Here is a 23,439-nt window from a genome sequence, read left to right as displayed (position 1 = left end):
AGGTAATCCTTATGACTGTCACACTGTGCAGTAGATGCAGTACATGTCGATAGCAGCCATGTGCCATATTCTTGTTTTGTTCAGAACATCCTTCTTGTTTGATCAGAAACGGTGCAGATAGACATTTCCCATTAGGTCTCATTAAAGGAAATGTGCCATTAAAAAAATGACCTATTGTTTAAATGACCTATTGTTTATGTTAAACATATTTTTTAGAAAGTTTTTCTTTTTATTTTCCATGTTACTATTTATAATTTTATAAAATGTATATAATCCTGCAATTCTCATACTCAATAATAGGTGATGATTTCCTGTTCTCTACAGATAACTTTTCAGTAGCCATTATCATTATCACCACAGGCAGAATTACAATGACAGATCTCACTTCTATATAGATAACACAGGACCCACCAATGACAATAGGTTATATCACAGCTTATCTACTCCCTTCTGACCTCTGCACAGGTCACAGAGCATGCCTAGAAAAATCTCCCATAGAAGTAATTGAGGTCCTCAATTGAGGTCTATTGTGTCTATGGCCCATGTGGCTGCTATCAAAGAACATGTCTTGACATGATTTAGGCCTAGTAGCCAGTGTGAAAGCTCCAGGATTTTAGGATTTTGATTTAAATATAGAGAGTGACATGGAAAAAAAAAATATATATATATAAATATGATTGTTATATAAAAACTTGATTTAATTATCTGTCAGCAGATTTGTAGCTATGACACTGGCTGATCTGTTACATGTGCACTTGGCAGCTGAAGACATCTGTGTTGATCCCATGTTCATACGTGTCCGCATTGCTGAGAAAAATGAAGTTTTAATATATGCAAATGAGCCTCTAAGAGCAACGGGGGCGTTACTGTTACACCTAGAGGCTCTCTGCAACTCTCCAATTTGATTGACAGGACCAGGATGTGTAAACATCATCACGCCTGACCCTGTCAATTAAAATGCAGAGGGCGCAGCAGTTGCAGACAGAGCAGAGCCTCTAGGTGTAACGGTAACTCCCCCGTTGCTCCTAGACCTCATTTCCATATATTAAAACTTCATTTTTCTCAGCAATGCGGGCACATACGAACATGGGACCAACACAGATGTCTTCAGCTGCCAAGCGCACATGTAACAGGTCAGCCAGTTACATAGGTACAAATCTGCTGACAGATGCCCTTTAACCCCTTAAGGATTCAGCCCTATTTCACCTTAAGGACTTGGCCATTTTTTGCAAATCTGACCAGTGTCACTTTAAGTGCTGATAACTTTAAAATGCTTTGACTTTCCAGGCCATTCTGAGATTTTTTTTTCGTCACATATTGTACGTCATGACACTGGTAAAATGAAGTCAAAAAAATTAATTTTTGTTTATAAATAAATACCAAATTTACCCAAAATTTGTAAAAAATTGCAAATTTCCAAGTTTCAATTTCTCTACTTCTATAATACATAGTAATACCTCCAAAAATAGTTATTACTTTACATTCCCCATATATCTACTTCATGTTTGGATCACTTTGCGAGGCTTACATAATAGAAACCACCCAAAAATTACCCCATTCTAGAAACTACATTCCTCAAGGTATTCAAAACTGATTTTACAAACTTTGTTAACCCTTTAGGTGTTCCACAAGAATTAATGGAAAATAGAGATACAATTTCAAAATCACTTTTTTGGCAGATTTTCCATTTTAATAATTTTTTTTCCAGTTACAAAGCAAGGGTTAACAGCCAAACCAAACTCAATATTTATGGCCCTGATTCTGTAGTTTACAGAAACACCCCATATGTGGTCATAAACCGCTGGTTGGTCATAAACCGCTGGCAGGTTTTGCTGGACTTTTTTTTTTTTTACACCATGTCCCATTTGAAGCCCCCCTGATGCACCCCATGAATAGAAACTCCATAAAAGTGACCCCATCTAAGAAACTACACCCCTCAAGGTATTCAAAACTGATTTTACAAACGTTGTTAACCCTTTAGGTGTTCCACAAGAATTAATGGAAAATAGAGATACAATTTCCAAATTTCACTTTTTGGGCAGATTTTCCATTTTGACATCATGCCGTACCAGTATGCCATGTGTCTGCAAGAGGTTAAATAAGGGCAATAATTGCCACCTGCTTTTCAAAGAATGAATGATCTCACTAATTGAACTCCATACTGCTATTATTTTTAACATGCCCCTTTCAATTAGTGATTAAATTACACAGAATCAGCAACATGCATGTCATGACTGTTGGGTCTGTAGGATTTCTATTACTCTACTACACCTGCTAGTAAATTATTTGCCATGTAAAAATATCATTTCTACCAAAAACAGTGATTGATCAGCAGGGGTCAAGTCCTGGGAAAAAAAGTGTGGGAACTCACCCAAGATCCAGTGCCTCCGCGTGAAGTCACGGCACGCGGCGTACGCAAAGGGCAGGGAAGGTCACTCTCTTTCTCCCCCCTCCCTCCCTTGTCACTCTCTTTCTCCCCCCTCCCTCCCTCCCTCCCTCCCTTGTCACTCCCTTTCTCCCCCCTCCCTCCCTCCCTTGTCACTCCCTTTCTCCCCCCCTCCCTCCCTCCCTTGTCACTCTCTTTCTCCCCCCTCCCTCCCTTGTCACTCTCTTTCTCCCCCCTCCCTCCTTGTCACTCTCTTCTCCCCCCTCCCTCCCTTGTCACTCTCTTTTTCCCCCCTCCCTCCCTCCCTTGTCACTCTCTTTCTCCCCCCTCCCTCCCTCCCTTGTCACTCTCTTTCTCCCCCCTCCCTCCCTCCCTTGTCACTCTCTTTCTCCCCCCTCCCTCCCTCCCTTGTCACTCTCTTTCTCCCCCCTCCCTCCCTTGTCACTCTCTTTCTCCTCCCTCCCTCCCTTGTCACTCTCTTTCTCCTCCCTCCCTCCCTTGTCACTCTCTTTCTCCCCCCTCCCTCCCTTGTCACTCTCTTTCTCCCCCCTCCCTCCCTTGTCACTCTCTTTCTCCCCCCTTCCTCCCTCCCTTGTCACTCTCTTTCTCCCCCCTTCCTCCCTCCCTTGTCACTCTCTTTCTCCCCCCTTCCTCCCTCCCTTGTCACTCTCTTTCTCCCCCCTCCCTCCCTTGTCACTCTCTTCTCCCCCCCCCTCCCTCCCTTGTCACTCTCTTTCTCCCCCCCCTCCCTCCCTTGTCACTCTCTTTCTCCCCCTCCCTCCCTTGTCACTCTCTTTCTCCCCCCTCCCTCCCTCCCTTGTCACTCTCTTTCTCCCCCCTCCCTCCCTCCCTTGTCACTCTCTTTCTCCCCCCTCCCTCCCTCCCTTGTCACTCTCTTTCTCCCCCCTCCCTCCCTCCCTTGTCACTCTCTTTCTCCCCCCTCCCTCCCTCCCTTGTCACTCTCTTTCTCCCCCCTCCCTCCCTCCCTTGTCACTCTCTTTCTCCCCCTCCCTCCCTCGCTTGTCACTCTCTTTCTCCCCCCTCCCTCCCTCCCTATGTCACTCTCTTTCTCCCCCCTCCCGTCCCTTGTCACTCTCTTTCTCCCCCCCCTCCCTCCCTTGTCACGCTCTTTCTCCCCCCTCCCTCCCTTGTCACTCTCGTTTCTTCCCCCCTCCCTCCCTTGTCACCTCTTTCTCTGTGTCCCTCCCTCCCTTGTCACGCTCTTTCTCCCCCCTCCCTCCCTCCCTTGTCCTCTCTTTCTCCCCCCTCCCTCCCTCCCTTGTCACTCTCTTCTCCCCCCTCCCTTCCCCGCCCTTGTCACTCTCTTTCTCCCCCCTCCTCCCTCCCTTGTCACTCTCTTTCTCTCCCCCTCCCATCCCTCCCTTGTCACTCTCTTTCTGCCCCCTCCCTCCCTCCCTTGTCACTCTCTTTCTGCCCCCTCCCTCCCTCCCTTGTCACTCTCTTTCTCCCCCCTCCCATCCCTCCCTTTGTCACTCTCTTCCCGCCCTTCCCTTCCCTCCTCTCCCCCCTCCCTCCCTTGTCACTCTCTTTCTCCCCCCTCCCTCCCTCCCTTGTCACTCTCTTTCTCCCCCCCCTCCCTCCCTCCTTGTCACTCTCTTTCTTCCCCCCCTCCCTCCCTCCCTTGTCACTCTCTTTCTCCCCCCTCCCTCCCTTGTCCACTCTCTTTCTCACCCCCTCCCTCCCTCCGTCACTCTCTTTCTCCCCCCTCCCTCCCTTGTCACTCTCATTTCTCCCCCCTCCCTCCCTTGTCACTCTCTTTCTCCCCCTCCCTCCCTCCCTTGTCACTCTCTTTCTCCCCCTCCCTCCCTCCCTTGTCACTCTCTTTCTCCCCCTCCCTCCCTCCCTTGTCACTCTCTTTCTCCCCCCTCCCTCCCTCCCTTGTCACTCTCTCTTTCTCCCCACCCACCTCGGGTGTAGCGTGGCCGAGCTCTGTCCGGTCAGTGATACAGGAGCATTTGCTGTACCTGGCCGGACTGACAGGAAGTGCACACTAAGTGAGCACTTCCTGTCAGTCCGGCCGGGTACAGGAAACAAAAGCTCCTGTACCACGGACCGGACAGAGCTCAGCCACGATACACTTGAGGCGCTTCCCTCCTGTCAGTCCCTCTCTTCATGCTGCGCCAGAGCGGGGCGCCGACAGTGTTGAGGGGCACAATGCGCTGCCCTGCTGAAAGGGAACGGCGTTCCTGCTAAGAAAAAAGTGCAGGAACGCCGTTCCCACGCGTTCCTGCAGGACTCGAGCCCTGTTGATCAGGTTAGTGATGTCCGACTGCTATTATTCTGAACTCAACTGTACATCATGATTTGATGTTATACCTGGCCACCTTTGGGTCTTGTCGGAAGAGTAGTAGAATATTCTTAGTATTTATAAAGAGCGCCCAACAAGGAAAACAAGCCAGAAGTAGTATGAGGATCCCACGCTGCAGCACAATGCCAATTCGCTTTAGATTTGTACCTCCAAATATCTGAAAGAGGGAATAGAAAGGTGTCCCCAACCAAGATAAAAATATGATTTCTTTATAAATAGATTTACTGTAACGATATTGAAACCAATGGGTAGATGTAGAAAAACATCAAATCAAATAAAATTGTATCAATATACACTCACCTAAAGAATTATTAGGAACACCATACTAATACGGTGTTGGACCCCCTTTTGCCTTCAGAACTGCTCAGGTAGCCTGTGGCATTAAAAGGATAGCCAATTGGCACTAAGGGGCCTAAAGTGTGCCCAGAAAACATCCCCCACACCATTACACCACCAGCCTGCACAGTGGTAACAAGGCATGATGGATACATGTTCTCATTCTGTTTACGCCAAATTCAGACTCTACCATTTGAATGTCTCAACAGAAATCGAGACTCATCAGACCAGGCAACATTTTTCCAGTCTTCAACAGTCCAATTTTGGTGAGCTCGTGCAAATTGTCCTTGACCAGGACCACAACCCTAAATGCATTGAAGCAACTGCCATGTGTTTGGTTGTCTAGATAATTGCATTAATGAGAAATAGAACAGGTGTTCCTAATAATTCTTTAGGTGAGTGTACATTTATTTTGTTAAAATTGTACCATCCGTTTCTGTACAAAGCTTTATGCAAAATAAGTGGTTCTTCTAGAGTTGTACATATTTTTCCAAGGGTCTTGTCAAGTTGTACTACTTGAAGAGGCCACAACATAATGTTGACAATAATGTTACAAGAAAATTACATTGTTCTGTTGACAAAGCAACAAACCTGAGATATGAGTGTATCACATGCCGAAGATAAGCCAAGTCCTACTGAAAGTCCAGTGACTGAAATAACCTAAAATCAAAGAACATAGGCAATTATATCTATATAGTACGAGGAGTGAAAGCATCCACACACCCTAATAAGGTTAAAAACGCTGCAGCATCTTGGATGAATGAAAGCTACAGAATAAAATGATTTTATCTTTATTTAATGATGTTACATAATAATGTAGACTTAGTGGTGGAGCTGGGGTCAGGGTACATGGGTCTGGGAGCATCAGCCATGGCTGCTAAAGGGGATGCCTCGACTGGTGTCAGAGGCTTGTGAGGACAGCATGAGGTAGCAACTACGGAGAGAATTACAAATGTACCTATTACATGGTACTGTTACTGTACATAGTTTGTAAGGCTGAAAAATACATCTGTCCATCCAGTTCAGCCTACACTGCAAGTTGATCGAGAAAAAGGTAAAAAACCCTGTGAGGTAGAAGCCAATTTTCCTCACTTTAGGGGAAGAACATTCCTTCCCGACTGCAATCAGAAGAAGGGTCCATTCACACGTCCGCAAAAGGGTCCGCACCCGTTCCGCAATTTTGCGGAACGGGTGCGGACCCATTCATTCTCTATGTGCCCGGACGTGAAGCGGAGAGCACGCTATGTGCTCTCCGCTTCTACATTTGTGGAGCACGGCCCCGAACTTCCGGGTTTCGGCCCCGAACTTCCGGTCCGCAGCTCCGCAAAAGATAGAACATGTCCTATTCTTGTCCGCAGCTGCGGACAAGAATAGGCATTTCTATAGCGGATGCCGGCCGGGTGTGTTGCGGATCCGCAATTTGCGGGTCCGCAACACACCACGGATGTGTGAATGGACCCTTACTCCCTATTGTGGAGCTTTTATCATCAGTAATAGTAGTTAGAATATGAACTTTGATGCACCTTGCATTGGAGGCAGAGCTTCATGTTGAGGGCTCCCTGCATTGGAGCCCCTCTATTCTGCTCTGAGTGACAGCCATAGAGGTCTACTGGTCAGATGCTACAGCCGTCACTCAAAGCAGAGGGGAAGGTCTATAAAGCAGCTCAATGTGAGCACTTTACAGTGAAGCCCTGCTTCCAGTGCACATAAAGGGGTTGTCCACCTTTTTTAAGCAATGGCCTATCCTCAGGATAGGCGAGCACTAGCTGATCGGCAAGGATTCGGCACCCTGCATCCCCACCGATCAGCTGTTTGGGTGTAGCTCCATTGCTGAAAGTCGGCGCTGGAATAGCACTGCATATTCTATATTGTATTGGGCAGCGCTTGACGCTGCCGTGCTGCTCACATTGAAGTGACTAGAAAAATTCCACAAAAGGTTTGTTTGCCCTGCTTTTCCCAGCCCCTCTCTAGTGTTGTCAGAACAGCATGGTAAAAACTGCTGACAGACTCTCTTTAATACTAATTGTACACAAGTATTGACATTATATAGAATTGTTATTAATTGCTTTTTGCATGAAGCTGTAATTTGGTCATTGGAGGGTGGCATTTACTTTGCTATTCTGTGGTATTGCTATGTAGGAAAGGAACTGTATACAGTATTATTTTTTCTTTTTGCAGTGTATATTGGTAGCATTACTGTAAAACATTGTTTTCTTAGGCACCATACTGCATGACTAGTATAACTTGATACTACTTCATATATCTATTTGTATACTATTTGAAAGTATACTGTATGGGAAGGAAGATGCATATTCTCAATTAAATGATTTATGGATGTAAGAAAACATAGTAAGCATTTAGCTTGGTTTTCAGCATAGTGATTTCCCTATTTGCAGTTACCAGCAGTCCCTGTGATTGTTACTGCACAAAAGTGACACAGACCTAGCTCAAATTGGCCTCATTCTCCCTGTCCAAGGTTGGAGGGCGATTGCTAAGCTCTCTTGTCCTAGGAAAAGGATACATTATGATTTTTCTTTGTAAAAGTATATTCACAAGTGGTAAGGGGGGCAACAAATCAATGTGTTTTTCTTTTGTTTTCTTTTTCTACAAGTTGGCGATTGTTTTCATGGAATATAATGGAACAGTCTTCTGCATTCCCACCATTAATTTACCTTCCATCCACAAAATATTATCTTTCCTGACACGCTTATGCCTCATTCACACGTCAGTGTATAGTCAGTGATTTCCTTCAGTGATTTGGAGCCAAAACCGGTTGCGGTTCTAAACACAGAACAGGAGCAGATCTTCCTTATACCTTATGTCTGTAGAGTCTCCAATCCTGGTTTTGGCTCACAGTCACTGATGGAAATCACTGACCACTGACATGTTTCAGCTGAGTTGCAGTAACCACATGCAGATAAACGTTCATTTCCATTTTGCACCAGTACCAGTACCATGGTTTCAAGTTGCAAACACAGGTGCAGCACCGCAGCTCAGGCACAACATGTAGGGGCATCTTTACTGAGTTTTTGGAGTCTAAACTTACTGCATTGGCAAGTGTCACTGCATCCAGCTCTTCTTTGCCCAGGTGACCACAGAATATGGAGCTGACAATATTGATGGAGAAACACAGCACCTGCGAGAGAATCTGTACCAAGAAAAAAAGAAAGAATCTTGTGTTTTATGTATAAACGTGAAATGATTTGAGAGGCAACTGGTTATTGATAATTGGTCACGTGGTTTTCCTAAACCCGTGTGGCCATAACAGCCAGTTAACACTCAATTCATTAGCAAATGGATTTTTGTTGCAAGTGGGCTATCCTAACACACTATACTGAATGATGCTTTAAAGAAGTACACATTGGAGGCAGGACTACACCACAACTTCAGATTGCATGCAGTCACAAGTGCCCACACCTTTGCTTATTTTCTCTTAAGGGGATTGTATTTGGAGACATCAGTGATAATCACGCTGACAAGTACAGAAGTGAGCAACAATGTCTGACTGCAACGTTTAATTTCATGTGATTTTTAAGTAGCCTTAGCTTTGAATTGTACTGCGATTTAAAATCACGTGAGTTGCACATATCTTGTTGTTTTTTTTGCATGTCAGTTTCATGTTGCATGTTTTTTTGCATCTGAGTTGCATGTTGCATAGCAAATAAAGATATCATGTTTGCATTTATAACATTGCTAAAAAGCTAAGTTATAGACCTGGAATTGACTCCACCTATATAAACCCAGTGCTAAACTGTTGGGCTCATGGATACCAATAGAACAAGTTGGAATTGTCAGGTCGCTATGATGACTAGAAAATTAACCCTCTTGGCAGCCAGACAGAAGGGGCACTTATTAGTTTCAGCTCTATTAGCACAGATCAATGTAGGACGAGTAAGCTCCATAGTGCAGAAAGTAATAGATACCACACAATGAACGACCAGATAGCAAAAGTGGCTGTAAAAATCCAATCAGTTCTGAGGGCCCCTTTACATGGACTGCCAAAGCAGGCAATTATTGGGAATGTTCTGTTCATTCCCAATAATTGCCTGCTCATCAGAAGAGAATAGAGCATTGTATGGGGACCAGGGATTGCTGCTGTGATAGTTAGTCCCCATAAAGAATTATTGTTTCTGGGCAGCAGATTGCTGTTTAAAAACAATTAGAGTGTTTGCTCATTGATTGGGTGATCTGCAGCACCTGGCAATTTTCAGGAACAAGCATTCCTAGGAGCGATCTTTCCTGATAATTGCTCAGATCATGGAAAGGAGATTTTACCGGTAATTCTAGGAATCCTTCATAACATGAGATGTCAACAGGTCCTCCATATCCTCATCCATCAATGTTTACACATAGCTACTTAGGAACCATTGTCATTATTTACATTAGAATATATTATGTACATAAGAAAGGGAAGGGAAATAAGCTTGCTGTCGCTGAGGATTCCTAGAAAATGAATAACCGGTAAGAACAACAAATATTTTTTTTTTCAATTCATCCTCCATGACAGCAGCAGAGGAGAATACCAAATAATAATTTTTGGGGAGGGGCATATAATTGACAGCAGATCCAATATTTAGTATATCAAGAACATATGGTGTGTAGACCAGGTCAGAGCTTTTCAATTCTGCTCAATGGATGCTCCAGCCTTCTCAGCCTAGGTGACAGAAACAGCCCTAGTGGAATGGACTTCCTGTCCTTTTGGAGATGGTATTCGTGGGCTACGTAAGCCTCAAAAATAGACACTTTATCCAGCTGCATGGGGTATTTTTGGATCTTTTCTCTCCATTGTTAGTTCGCTGAGACTGAATATAAAGATTTTGATCTTTCCTCCAAAGTTTGGAGATTTCCAAGTACATTAAAGAGACCATATGCTACAGTATGCCAGTACAGTGGAATCCATACATCCGTACACTGCAATGTACGAGTATACTGATTACAAGTACAGTTAAGAAATTTGTGGCACTACTTCTTAAAGATCCAAAATGAATCACATTTATTAATCCATAAAATAAAATGTGTAGCAATGTTACATGTGTAGCAATGTAACATGTTTTTCTCAGCATAGATCAAGGAAATCCAGATTCTTTCAAGCAAGCATTGTTTCAGTCCAGAATGGACATTTATCAAGCCAAATCTGGTGTAGACATGGGGTGAGTATGGAGCGGGGAAGGTCACGACCTGTGCGCTGAGAGAATTACATTTCTGCACAGATTACTTTTCGTTATATGGATTAATAAATGTGATTCCTTTTTATCTTTAAGAAGTAGTGCCTTAGAGAATCAGCATACTGTTGGAAGCCTTCCCCACTCAATACTCAGCCCACATCTACATCAGATTTGGCCTGAAAAGAATCTGAATATCCTTAATCTCTGCTGACATTTAACGTTGCTGCACTAATTACTTTTAGTTATATAGATTAATAAATATGATTCATGTAGTGCAACAAATTTCTTAACTGTACAGTCTAGGGCTGAAGAGTATTTCTACGACCACCTTCATAATTGAAAGGAGTACATTACCATAAGGACTGTACTGATTCCAAAGTGCAATAGACACCTGAATTTCAGGAGACTATTTTTTTCTTTTTTTAGAAAAAACTGTAAAATCTATAAATAAAATACAAACCGGATTCCAAAAAAGTTGCGACACTATACAAATCGTGAATAAAAACTGAATGCAATGGTGTGGAGGTGCCAACTTCTAATATTTTATTCAGAATAGAACATAAATCACGGAACAAAAGTTTAAACTGAGAAAATGTACCATTTTAAGGGAAAAATATGTTGAATCAGAATTTCATGGTGTCAACAAATCCCCCAAAAGTTGGGACAAGGCCATTTTCACCACTGTGTGGCATCTCCCCTTCTTACAACACTCAACAGACGTCTGGGGACCGAGGAGACCAGTTTCTCAAGTTTAGAAATAGGAATGCTCTCCCATTCTTGTCTAATACAGGCCTCTAACTGTTCAATCGTCTTGGGCCTTCTTTGTTGCACCTTCCTCTTTATGATGCGCCAAATGTTCTCTATAGGTGAAAGATCTGGACTGCAGACTGGCCATTTCAGTACCTGGATCCTTCTCCTACGCAGCCATGATGTTGTGATTGATGCAGAATGTGGTCTGGCATTATCTTGTTGAAAAATGCAGGGTCTTCCCTGAAAGAGATGACGTCTGGATGGGAGCATATGTTGTTCTAGAACCTGAATATATTTTTCTGCATTGATGGTGCCTTTCCAGACATGCAAGCTGCCCATGCCACACGCACTCATGCAACCCCATACTATCAGAGATGCAGGCTTCTGAACTGAGCGTTCATAACAACTTGGGTTGTCCTTGTCCTCTTTGGTCCGGATGACATGGCGTTCCAGATTTCCAAAAAGAACTACGAATCGCGACTCGTCTGACCACAGAACAGTCTTCCATTTTGCCACACTCCATTTTAAATGATCCCTGGCCCAGTGAAAACGCCTGAGCTTGTGGATCTTGCTTAGAAATGGCTTCTTCTTTGCACTGTAGAGTTTCAGCTGGCAACGGCGGATGGCACGGTGGATTGTGTTCACTGACAATGGTTTGAGGAAGTATTCCTGAGCTCATTCTGTGATTTCCTTTACAGTAGCATTCCTGTTTGTGGTGCAGTGTCGTTTAAGGGCCCGGAGATCGCGGGCATCCAGTATGGTTTTACGGCCTTGACCCTTACGCACAGAGATTGTTCCAGATTCTCTGAATCTTCCGATTATGTTATGCACAGTTGATGATGATAGATGCAAAGTCTTTGCAATTTTTCGCTGGGTAACACCTTTCTGATATTGCTCCACTATCTTTCTGCGCAGCATTGTGGGAATTGGTGATCCTCTACCCATCTTGGCTTCTGAGAGACACTGCCACTCTGAGAAGCTCTTTTTATACCCAATCATGTTGCCAATTGACCTAATTAGTGTTAATTGGTCTTCCAGCTATTCGTTATGCTCAAATTTACTTTTTCCAGCCTCTTATTGCTACTTGTCCCAACTTTTTGGGGATTTGTTGACACCGTGAAAATTTGAATCAACGTATTTTTCCTTTAAAATGATACATTTACTCGGATTAAACGTTTGATCTGTCATCTATGTTCTATTACAAATAAAATATTGACATTTGCCATCTCCACATCATTGCATTCAGTTTTTATTCACAATTTGTTTAGTGCCCCAACTTTTTTGGAATCCGGTTTGTATATAGCAAAAATGTATTTCAGGGATTTTAGAACATTTTAAGTAATCTTGTCTAAAGAGTTAGATACCCTTTGCAATTAATGCAGCTCTATTGACTTCAGTGGTGACTGCTGTAAGATTACTTCGATTGAATCAAGTCCTAGCAGTTTATCCTCAGAATAGGTCATCAATATCAGATCAGCGGGGGTCCGACACCTGGGACCTCCCTGGGACCTCCTCCATTCAGCTGCAAGAAGGCCATGTGATGTCGCCATACATTGGTCGTATGGCCTAGTTGCAGCTCAGCCCCAATTAAGTGAATAGAGTTCAAATGTTGGCGCCTAGTACTCTGAAAGGTGCAAGCTTTCCACCTCTTTTTGCTGGCATTAGTATTAACTAATACCAGTAGATACTGATGCCAAAGGACCCTCTTCTTCAAGTTCTTTGCTTTTAACCACCAGTGAAGTGAAATCTTGACTAGACCTTTGAACGATAGAGAATTCTTCTCCCAAATTTAGGATTAGAATTTAAAGTGGTCTTGACTGAAGTGGCATTGGTACAATGCTTGGATGCAGGCCTCATCGATCTCAGGGCAGGCATTGCATTTCTTAGAAACATTTAAGTTGTTTTTTAGAATAAAAATATTTTCTTCTGTAAACCTCTAATTTCATCTGTAATTTTTTGCGAGAAAAAGGAGGATTGTCTTTGAGAATCTAAAAGTACTCCAAAAACAATCCACCTTCTGCCTTCAGGGCTAAAAAGCAAGCCAAGCCTAGAGGCATGAGGTAGGTAAAATCCAAATGAAAGGCAAGTGAACTCATATTGATAAATGATCCTAGATAATTACAAATCTGAGAGACTTCATATTGAGGATGTATGGAAATGTGATCATATGCATCCTGAAGGTCATTATACCATTAATTATTGTTCTAAAATATCCATTCTGTTTCTTTACAAGAACAAGGAACAATGGCCTAGATATCTTTCTGTCAGGGGAACTGGAGTACCGTATATACTCGAGTATAAGACGAGTTTTTTGGCACATATTTTTGTGCTCAAAAAGCCCCCTCGTCTTATACTCGAGTCTAGGTCTGTATTATGGCAACTTACATTGCCATAATACAGACCATGACATGTTGGGGGCCGGAGAAGCTGTTACTTACCTTTACAGCTGCTCCGGTCAGCTCCCAGCACGCCCGCGCGGCACCTCTGTTAAGCTCCCAGTGTAAATCTCGCGAGACACGCGGGCCGCGAGATTTACACTGGGAGCAGACCGCGAGATTTACACCGGCAGTAAGTACCGGCCCCTGCACAGCCTGCCCTCCCCCTGGACAGCCCTCCCTCCCCCTGGAAATCCCCCGCTCCCCCTGGACAGCCCCCCCTCCCTGGTTAAGTATGAAGTAGGGAGGGGTATTTTCTTGATTGCGAAAATTCGCAAAAAAATCGCATTCAAATTTTCGCATAAAAATTCGCATGAACTGGTGTTTTCCCAAAAATCTAATTTTATTGGTACGGTATCTATTTTTATTTTTGAAATTTACCAGTAGCTGCTGCATTTCCCACCCTAGTCTTATACTCGAGTCAATAATTGTTCCCATTTTTTGGGGGTAAAATTAGGGGCCTCGGCTTATACTCGGGTCGGCCTATACTCGAGTATATACGGTATCACCTGCATCTGAAGTATTTTTCTGTAGTCCTGTAACACTTTTTGAACTATAGAAGATGGTAGAGTATAGCACAGCAAGCTACACTGTTTATGAAATTGACAATTTATAGGAACCAGTGTTGTTTCCTTTGCTAGACTACACTGACTCCCATTCACTGCTATGGGAGTTATGGAAACAGAGGAACAACCCCCCCCCCCCGATGCTTACTCAGGTTAGTCCCATATCAGATACAAAAGGCAGAAATAGCAATAACCCTTTAAATATCTTAAATTAAAGTGGACAGTTCCTCTTAGGACCCTTTCACACAGATAGTGTTTGTCAGTGATCTCCATCAGTGATTGTGAACCAAAACCAGGAGTAGCACCTACACAGAAATAAAGGTATAATGGAAGCATTGCATAGTTTCTGCATGGGTTAAGTAGAATATCCACAAGCTCCTAATCAGGGCAAAGGACTTGGTGGAGTCAATTGAAGGGCTCCCTAATAACACCTGCAGAGACTGTATGGACTAATGTGTCTTTAGTCAAGTTAACCAAAAGGCCTTGTCATGGATGGGCATCCTGGGAGGCTTGGCTATCTAGTCATTTATGCACATCTGCAACCTGTGCAAAACCCACTACTGCCCCAGGTGCCCTTTCACGGAAGAAACATCTTTGCACCAGTTTTTTTAGTGCCCCTTTGCACAGGGCCTGTTGGATGCCCTGGAACATGAACTGTAAAGAGTCTGTGCCCAGGAACAGCCTACAATACACCTCGGTGCTGTATGGACTATTTCCTGGGATTTATACTGTTGTGGCCATCCAAGAAGCCTGCCACTTTATGAACTGTTTTAAGGACACTGGACACTATATGGGTTGCCAGGAATCACCTTATTCTCAGGAGGGAGAGGATGTCTGTCCTGGACTGCCGCAGGCTTATGCACAGCCTGCTGCTGGACTACAGCATCCTCTCCCCACTTTTGTGTCTGTCCTTTTTGTGTATAAAAAAAGCTTCAGGCAGTTGCATTGGAGGATTATGTTAATTTGTGAGCGTATAGGAATGTTAGTGTAGCATGCATTGTGATGTATAGTGTAGGCTAGCCTGGGCTTTACATTACAATAACATGCTATGAATGACAAATGGTATTATTTACTGAGTGCTGCCTCATGGCCTTTGCTGCGTCGCAGTACTTTGTATGCATGAGGACATAAAAGTTAATAAATTAACTTTTCAATAAAAAAAATAAAAAAATGTGCACATGAGCTTTCCTCTGAGATATTTTGGGAAGCATCCTTGTCACCCTACAGTGGAGGAGGAGAGGGAATAAATATATGGAAAGCTCCAGCAGCACAGTGTCTCAGTGATTAGCAGTGCTAGGGTCCTGGGTTCAAATCTGACGAAGGACATCTGCATGGAGTTTGTATGTTCTCCCCGTGCTTGCGTGGGTTTCTTCAGGGTACTCTAGTTTCCTCCCACATTCCAAAAAGACATACTGATAGGGAAATAGGGAACTTAGATTGCGAGCCCCATTGGGGACAGTGTGATGCTAATGTCTGTAAAGCACAGCGAAATATAGTGTCTATATAAATAAATAAAAAATAATACATACCCCTAAGCAGACTTACTGGGTTGGGTTTTACACAGTGTTCTGCAGATTCAGAACAGATACTTCAGGTATCGCGAGGAAGGTAAATAAAGACTTTAATTTCTACGTTATATAGGTCAGAGATATCAGGGTGACTTTAAAGGGAACCTGTCACCCAAAAATCGCCTATTAAGCTGTTTACAGTACCTTATAGTGCTGTATAGTCGTTTCTTGATGCACTTTTTGTTCGTTTTGCCGCATGTATGCTCAGTCAGAAATCGATGTTATATTCAGCTGCTGCCCCGTGCTTCAAGTCAGGCTTGAAGTCACGGGGGCAGCGGCCTCGGCGTCTTACATGGCCCTCTCCCCGCCCCCTGCCTCTGTGACTGACAGCCGAACTCCGAATCCGGGACCGCGCTCAACGGCCGCATGCGCAGTAAAGGGCGGCAGGAGCGCGGTCCCGGCTGCCGCGCGTACTACGCGCCGTCTTACTTTCGCCGCACTGCGCATGCGCCCGACATCCTGTATCAAACGCGCCCAGATGCCGGGCGCGGGCGCGTTTGATACAGGATGTCGGGCGCATGCGCAGTGCGCCCGAGCTATTTGAGAAACCTTGGCGCGGTGCTCAGGCTCAGACATGGCCTCCACAGTAGGATATTGTGGCGAAACCAACCTCGCCACTGGGTTTTGGAGAGGCCTGTTTACCAGCCTCTTGCCTCAGGATTATGGCCCATACTAACTTTTAAACCCCTGAACCTATTCAAGTGAATTTTGGATAGGTTTGTCCCCAAGTTATACTGGTTAAATTGATGTAAGTTATATGTATGGACAATGTAAACTCACAAAGTTGTAACAATTTATAATAAGTGTAACTTGTCAGCTTGGGAGATAGTTGAGTGGATAGACAGAGGGGAGGAATATGCTGGGTGTGTTTCTATTGTCCCATTGTGTGTTTAAATGGTGATGTCTGTCCTGTTGTCTCCACATGTGTATTGGCGATTTCCCTTTGTCCTGAGAGATAATTGGATTTCTTCCCGGTTGTCTCCAGGGCAGAGAGGAGGAAACCATGATGTTGTATCTGTCCTGTGTCGCAGTCTCCCTTCTGGCCCCCTAGGGACGTGAACGATTGGTTGCTGTACTTACATTGTATGTGTTGTAATATATTGATTGGTTGTATTTCAAAACCCTGTGGGCAGTACTATGTTGGTGGTTTGTTTATAAAAGAGGCTGTACGTGCAAGTACAGTCAGTTCCTGTTTTAACCCTCAAAGTGAAGTGTCGTCTCATTCTTGGGGGAGGATTTATGGTATGCTGTTCCAGTTTGACTGCTAGGAGCGTAAACCTATTCGTATGGTTTCCTATTCCACTGTCTACAGCATTCATATGCAGGAGAGGATTTATATGCTTCTTCGGTTCGGTGATTGTGGGGTCTGCCAGATCCATCAACGGAGGTACTCAGTCGGGGTGCCAGGTGATCCGTTACAGATATGTTAGCTAATCTCTCAATTTTAACATCAGTATGAGGGTTTAGTAAGACCACAGAGTGCACCTGTCTTTGCAAATGTTATCATATTGTTATATTGGTCATCACATCCACATAATTGCTATCTTGTGTAGGATGTCTATTGTGGTACTTGTGGTCCGCTGCGGGCATCCTCCACTGTATGCATTTTTGCTGGGGATCGCCATTAGCAACGGGCCACAAGTGCAGGATTTGCTCCTCTGTATAGATATGCACAACTGCATGTGGGTTTGAGTACTTCCTGCCTGTTTAACACCACGCCATTTTTTCTGTTGGTTTGTATATAGAGATGCTTGAAGGTGTATAAACTCCAATTTAAATGTGCCTGTTTTCCATCCACAGGCTACATTTAGGTGCACCTGTGAGGCCTGGGCCATATCAGCCAGTCTTGAGTGGGACTCACAGACTCCTCCCTCCTCCCATTGCAGGTATGGCTACATTCTGGAGGTAACTGGTGAGTTGGATGTGAGTCGGACCTTACGCTCCTGTAATTTGCCCACTGGCTCCTGGTATTGCCCATACGGCACAGGTAAGTGAGAGTTAGGTCCCAAGCTATTTGAGAAACCTTGGCACAGTGCTCGGGCTCAGACATGTCCTCCACAGTAGGATATGTTGGCTAATCACTCCATTTTAACATCAGTATGAGGGTTTAGTAAGACCGCAGAGTGCACCTGTCTTTGCAAATATTATCATAAAGGATAGGGAGGAATCATTCCACAGCATTTATGTTGAATAGCGTTCAGTAGGGGAGGTTACAGCCTGGGTAATTGTAACATTTCTATTACACCTTGCTGCACTGACTGGGGATCCAAATTGCCATGATACAGCCCTGTAATTCCAGACCGTTCTTATTAGGGTGCAAGTGCTGATTGATACAGGCATTGACAGGGTTTATTACAAGGAAATATTTCTACGTCTTGTTTGTCCTTGCGCGGTGCAGTTATATGTTCTAAAGCATTTTTTGGATTGTATTAGTGGGAAAAAAGGGCTTATTAGCTGTTGTGTGGTAAAGTGCTAAAATTACAGCCCTTTTTGATGTGTATTAGTGGCAAAAGTAAAATATATTTGCCGCTCAGAGGTGCAGTTATCTGTTATAAAGCCTTTTGTGGAGTGTATTAGTGGCAAAAGAAAAAATATATTTGCTGCTCAGCAGTGGTTATCTGTTGTAAAGTCTTTTGTGGCGTGTATTAGCAGAAAAAGAAAAAACATATTTGCCGCTCAGTGGTGCAATTAGCTGTTCTAAAACCTTTTGTGGCGTGTATTAGTGGAAAAAGAAAATATATATTTGCAGCTCAGCGGTGCAGTTATCTGTTCTAAAATCTTTTGTGGTGTGTATTAGTTGAAAAAGAAAAAATATATTTGCCGTTCAGCGGTGTTGAAAAGCCTTTTGTGTAGTGGAAAAGTGGAAAAAAAAAAGAAGGGCCTATTTGCCGTTCAGCGGTGCAGTTATATGTGGTAAAGCCCTTTTTGCTGTATGAACTGAATAACATAGTGGTGAATTTTTTTTCTGTGAAACAGGCTTTTTTCAGGAAAAATGATGGGTGATTGTAGTCTTCCTTTTGCTGTATGGACCGAATTACGTAGTGGTGACATTTTTGATGTGAAACTGGCATTTGTTGGGAAAATTCATGGGTGATTGCACACCTCCTTTTGCTGTATGGACCGAATTAAGTCATCCTGGGTCCTGCAGTAAACATAATGAAGACGCTGATGACAACACACCAGCAGACTTTGCCTTTACCATCTATTCACAATTAAATCAAGCAGCTTCAGTAAGTTGAAAATATTCATGTGTTTTTATCTGCTCCGTCTGCATTCGATCTACACAGCACACAAGACATGACAGGAGAGCCTCTGCTTTGGAGTCCAAGTCCAGTCTCTTAAGATCAGGAGTTCCATCAGAATTGTGCGTAACATTCTTGCTCCCTGTGCAAAGCCATAACAAAAAGGACTCCATAGGCATACACATCAGAGAAAGCTGAAGCTGGTTGCCCTAATTTTAATCCAGGAGTAGTAAACACCGTGAAGCACATAGAGGTGGCTGAACTCCGCTGCTGTGTATCTCTTGTGAAGTCAATGTCTCCAACTATGCCCCTCTCGCGATTTACAGCAAATGCATAATTTCCATGTAGAGATCCAAGAATTATGTTGGAGGCATGTAGTGTATGCAAGCCATGTGCGACCCCTTCTCATCACTCTCACGCTGTTCTGCACGGAGTCACACAGGGGAGGAACTGCTTTGTGTCCTTCAGCAAGAAATCGAATCCTGGCTTTCTCCGTGACAATTCAAAATCGGAACCATAGTGACCAACAACGGGAAGAACATGGTGTCGGCGCTGCGTCATGGAGGGCTGAGCCATGCGCCCTGCATGGCACACGTGTTCAATCTGGTTGTTAAGCGGTTCCTGAAGTCTTCCACCCATCTGCAAGATATCCTAAAAAAAGGCCCAGGAAACTTTGCATGCACTTCAGCCACTCTTACACCGCAAAGCACACCCTCCTTTAGCAAATATTCCGTTCACGTGTCATCTCCGTTTTGGATCCACTCCTGTTTTTTGGGCATTAGCAATACTGATGGATTACTGACCAAATGCTGCCGAGTGAAGGCAGATGCTCTACAAACAGGATCTGTTTTTTGTGGGTTATTGTTCTGACGGATCAGAGGAAGGGCAAAATAATCAGTGATGTCAACACAAACTTACTGCGGACACCCTCTCCACTCTGTCGGGGGGCTCAACTTGTATAAGCGTTTAATAGAACAGGTTCTGTAGATATCTATGCAGAATCAACTGACGACGGTGTAAAAGGAGTGCGCTTCTTCTTGGCGCTAACATTGACCTGTAAGGCAGAGTTCCTACTTGAGTTATTTGGTCAGTTTTGGCCCCGTGACTGCACAAATAAGTGAAGTGTGCAGTGATTCTAAGAGCGACGCCAGTCATCTGCATGTCATACGGACTCACAGTATTATTTCACTACCAAAGCAGACTCCCTATGGGTGTTACTGCAAGGCACAGTGTTCGATACCACTATAAAGGCTCTCTGCAGCCAGGAAATAGCCGTTTTTAACAAAATTCACCGCAAATATATTTGGATTGAACCAAATAAAAAAAATATAATTTGGCGAACCGAATTTCTTAAAAATTCGCTCATCTCTAGTCCTGGCATTGAAGGAGAGAGGAACAGCTAGAGAGGAGGAAGGTAGACCAATCGATTCCTGCTGTCTGGTGAGTACTTTCAGCAAAACTCTGCCATTGGCAAAGGAGCTCGCCAGAAAAAAAAAGTCTCTGCCGTGCCCCAGTAAGGACAGGAAAAAATGGTGGATGAGGGTGGGGCGGGCTTTTAATCTCTGTTTCCTGGCTCTAATTAAGGTGTGGAGTCAACCTTCAGCAATGCCCTTTGAAAACCGTTTGTCAAATATTGAATTAACATTATTCCACACCGTCAATACGGGACACGAGGAAAACTTTAAAAATTATGACAACCAGCTGCGTAGCTTGACCTATTTGTAACTCAATACATGCGCCAAAAACTGTTCATATGCTGTACATGTATAAGTATATGCAAGCCTTAACTGTGGGGTAAAATATCAGCATTGACTTACCAAAGGTCCTGCTAATCCACATAGCTGCTTAACTTCAACTGTGGGATTACCTGGGAAAGTCTGGCGGAGTCTTTGCAGAAAAGCACTACAGCGTTTCTGTAGCAGGGGAGGAAATCTCTGAGTTATTCCATTTTCTTGATCCTTCATGGTGATATGCTCCATCTGCTGACTGTAGTACAACTGAATAACTTACTTGTAAATCACATTTGCTTGAAAGATCTAGATTTACTCATTAACAAAAATCTTTTATCTATTGAAAGAAACTGTTTAATATCCTTGTCTACCACTTGACCCATTTCTCTACACACATAACCTGGAATGAAAAACTGAACATTTTCCATTGCTAAACAATGTAACACAGCTTTTTGCCACTTGTCTACCCCAGTGGACTTCAATACCCTGGGTCCTCATTGAATATCCAAATAAGAAAAAAACGGAAATAATGCTCTCTCTAATGCCAATAAAACTAACTTGTGATTGGAGCAGGAGTGGCGCCTCCCCTTGATGCACTAAGAGGTTATAAATACCACCCATCCAATGTGAAAGCCACTAATAGCCATGGTAGCTCTAAGGATGGTGCCGTTAGGAATTAATTTTAATAGTGCGTGATCCATCTGTGAGAATCAGTGCAAGCAGCACACGACAGCATCAGCACAGCCTGGCCTGCAAACTTATGATTTTACCTCTGCCACAGACCATAAACTGTGAGAGATGCACAGCATAAATCCAAGGATGAAAGTATTATAGCCTGATACACACTTTTTTTTTCTCGAGTTAATTAATAATCTGTGATAAAAGTAATGTTTTAAATAACATTATACGGGGTAGAAGAATTGGGCATTTATTGTCAAATGTGTTGTTAAAGGGACACTACCATTACAATATTCTGTATAACCTACAGGGTATATGTGAATATTCTATGTACTTTATTTTACATAAACAGGTAGATGGTTTTCTGGATATGATTTTTTTTAAAGTTTACATTACTTCCTGTCCTGGCTTTTTAACTTCCTCCTTTGTTTGGACCTTTAGAACGGCATACAGCCTTTCTTAACTTTGTCAGATCACTCACTATGGTCAGAGAGGGAAGGATATGAGCGAGTCAATAACAATCCAAGCAGCAAAAGAGCCTCCTGTATTACATTAACATCTTTATTTCATCATTATTCAAAAAATTGAATCAACACATACCAAATCACAGAGGCAGATAAAGCTACCACGACGTTTCGGGGGTGTTCCCCTTCTTTAGGCATGCTCAGTGTGCTCCTCCACATGAATAACTAGCACTACTTAATTCCTAATTATAAACACATGCAGTAGTAAAATAACAAATCTTAGGGTCCATTCATGCGTCCGTAGAATGGGTCTGCATCAGTTCCGCAATTCTGCGGAATGGGTGCGGACCCATTCATTCTCAATGGGGACGGAAAGGATGCGGACAGCACACATTGTGCAGTCTGCATCCGCATTTCCAGTCCGCGGCTCCTGGAAAAACTAGAACATGTCCCATTCTTGTCCGCAATAGCGGATAAGACTAGGCATTTCTATAGGGGTGCCGGCCCGGTGTATAACCTATCTTAGGGGTCCGGGCATTAGTGGGGGGATCATTATAGAGGCCAAAAGATTCAAAGGGAGAACAGCATAGACTTTTGAAGACTATATTCAAATCCTAAGTAGGAGCTGCCTTCCTCATGGATGAGTATAATCCTGGAAATATCCGTGACAAATCTCTTAACCCACCGTGCTCAGCCAAGGAAAAATGTAAGTAGATACTAAGGGCGGAATTTGTACTTAAATAAATATGGGGACTCAACACCTAACCAAGAGCAGATATTTTTTTTTCTTCCATATCTTGAGGTAGATAGCAGATGTCGCCCGTTTACGGCTTTGTTGAAGAGTGGAAATGGCTCTATTTGTTGATGCGTGTTTCTTTAGGGATTCAATTTCAGGATCAAGCAAAACTTAAGGGTGTATTAGACCCCCCAAATGCTGCAAGCGATCGTCGAGAGGGAAGAGTTTCCTCCCGGCAGTCGCCAGATAGCTAGCAGAGGACCCCGCTGCAATTACATGCAGTGATGTTCTCTGCAGAATGAGGAGGAGAGATCGCTGTGCCATCGCTTGTCTCCATGCAGGACAGCGGTCTGCTGGCGGCAAATTGTGATTACACAGCATGCTGAAAGATCTGAATTGGCTGATGAACGAGTGTCTGCAATAGAGGCAGCATTAGACTGCCAGATGATCGCTAAGAATCCATTCACACGTCTGCGGAATGGGTGCCGACCCATTCATTCTCAATAGGGACGGAAAGGATGCGGCCGCATTTCCGGTCCGCGGCTCCCGAAAAAAATAGAACATGTCCTATTCTTGTCCGCAATAGCGGACAAGAATAGGCATTTCTATAGGGGTGCCGACCCGGTGTATTGCGAATCCGCAATACACTACGGACGTGTGAATAGACCCTAATGAGCATTCATAGGTATAGGAATAGCGGTTATCGGGCAGAAAATCTGCCCATCTAATATACCCTTTAGGCTTTGAACACCCAGGTGAAGGAGACCCTGAGATAACAGGCCCCTCCTGATCGGAAGAATTTAATCTTCTAGTGCCAGAAGTCTCAGGGGTGTGAACCAACTCCTAATGTATCAGGACAGGAGGACTAGGATAATCTTTGCTGATTCTTCCCTGATGACTTGAGGAAAAGCATAGACTAGATTCTATTGTAAATTCTAGTGTAGGATTCCAATCCCAGGTTCTTATCCCAAATGCGCAGTTGTTTCACCTTGTAGCCAAACAATCGGATTCCAGAGGCTGGTGCGCTCACGTACACCTGCACCCTAGAGAGAAG

The 23,439-nt window shown here is 43.7% G+C and overlaps 1 protein-coding gene across 1 annotated transcript in view; it reads right to left on the bottom strand.

The window, feature by feature from the left end:
- Window positions 1–20,889, bottom strand: part of LOC122931854 (multidrug and toxin extrusion protein 1-like) — a 74,571-nt gene extending 53,682 nt beyond the window's left edge. The window contains exons 1-4 of the mRNA XM_044285908.1: window positions 20,595–20,889; window positions 8,098–8,199; window positions 5,643–5,711; window positions 4,724–4,872 (exon numbers count right to left, since the gene is read on the bottom strand). Of these exons, the coding sequence (XP_044141843.1) occupies window positions 4,724–4,872; window positions 5,643–5,711; window positions 8,098–8,199; window positions 20,595–20,756 (482 nt within the window). The 5' untranslated portion in view covers window positions 20,757–20,889. The remainder of the gene's footprint in view (window positions 1–4,723; window positions 4,873–5,642; window positions 5,712–8,097; window positions 8,200–20,594) is intronic.
- Between the last annotated feature and the right edge of the window lie 2,550 nt (window positions 20,890–23,439).

Source organism: Bufo gargarizans, chromosome 3 (genome assembly GCF_014858855.1).
Source record: "Bufo gargarizans isolate SCDJY-AF-19 chromosome 3, ASM1485885v1, whole genome shotgun sequence".
In the NCBI taxonomy this organism is placed as follows: Eukaryota; Metazoa; Chordata; class Amphibia; order Anura; family Bufonidae; genus Bufo; species Bufo gargarizans.
This window is presented reverse-complemented; position numbering and strand designations above follow the sequence as displayed.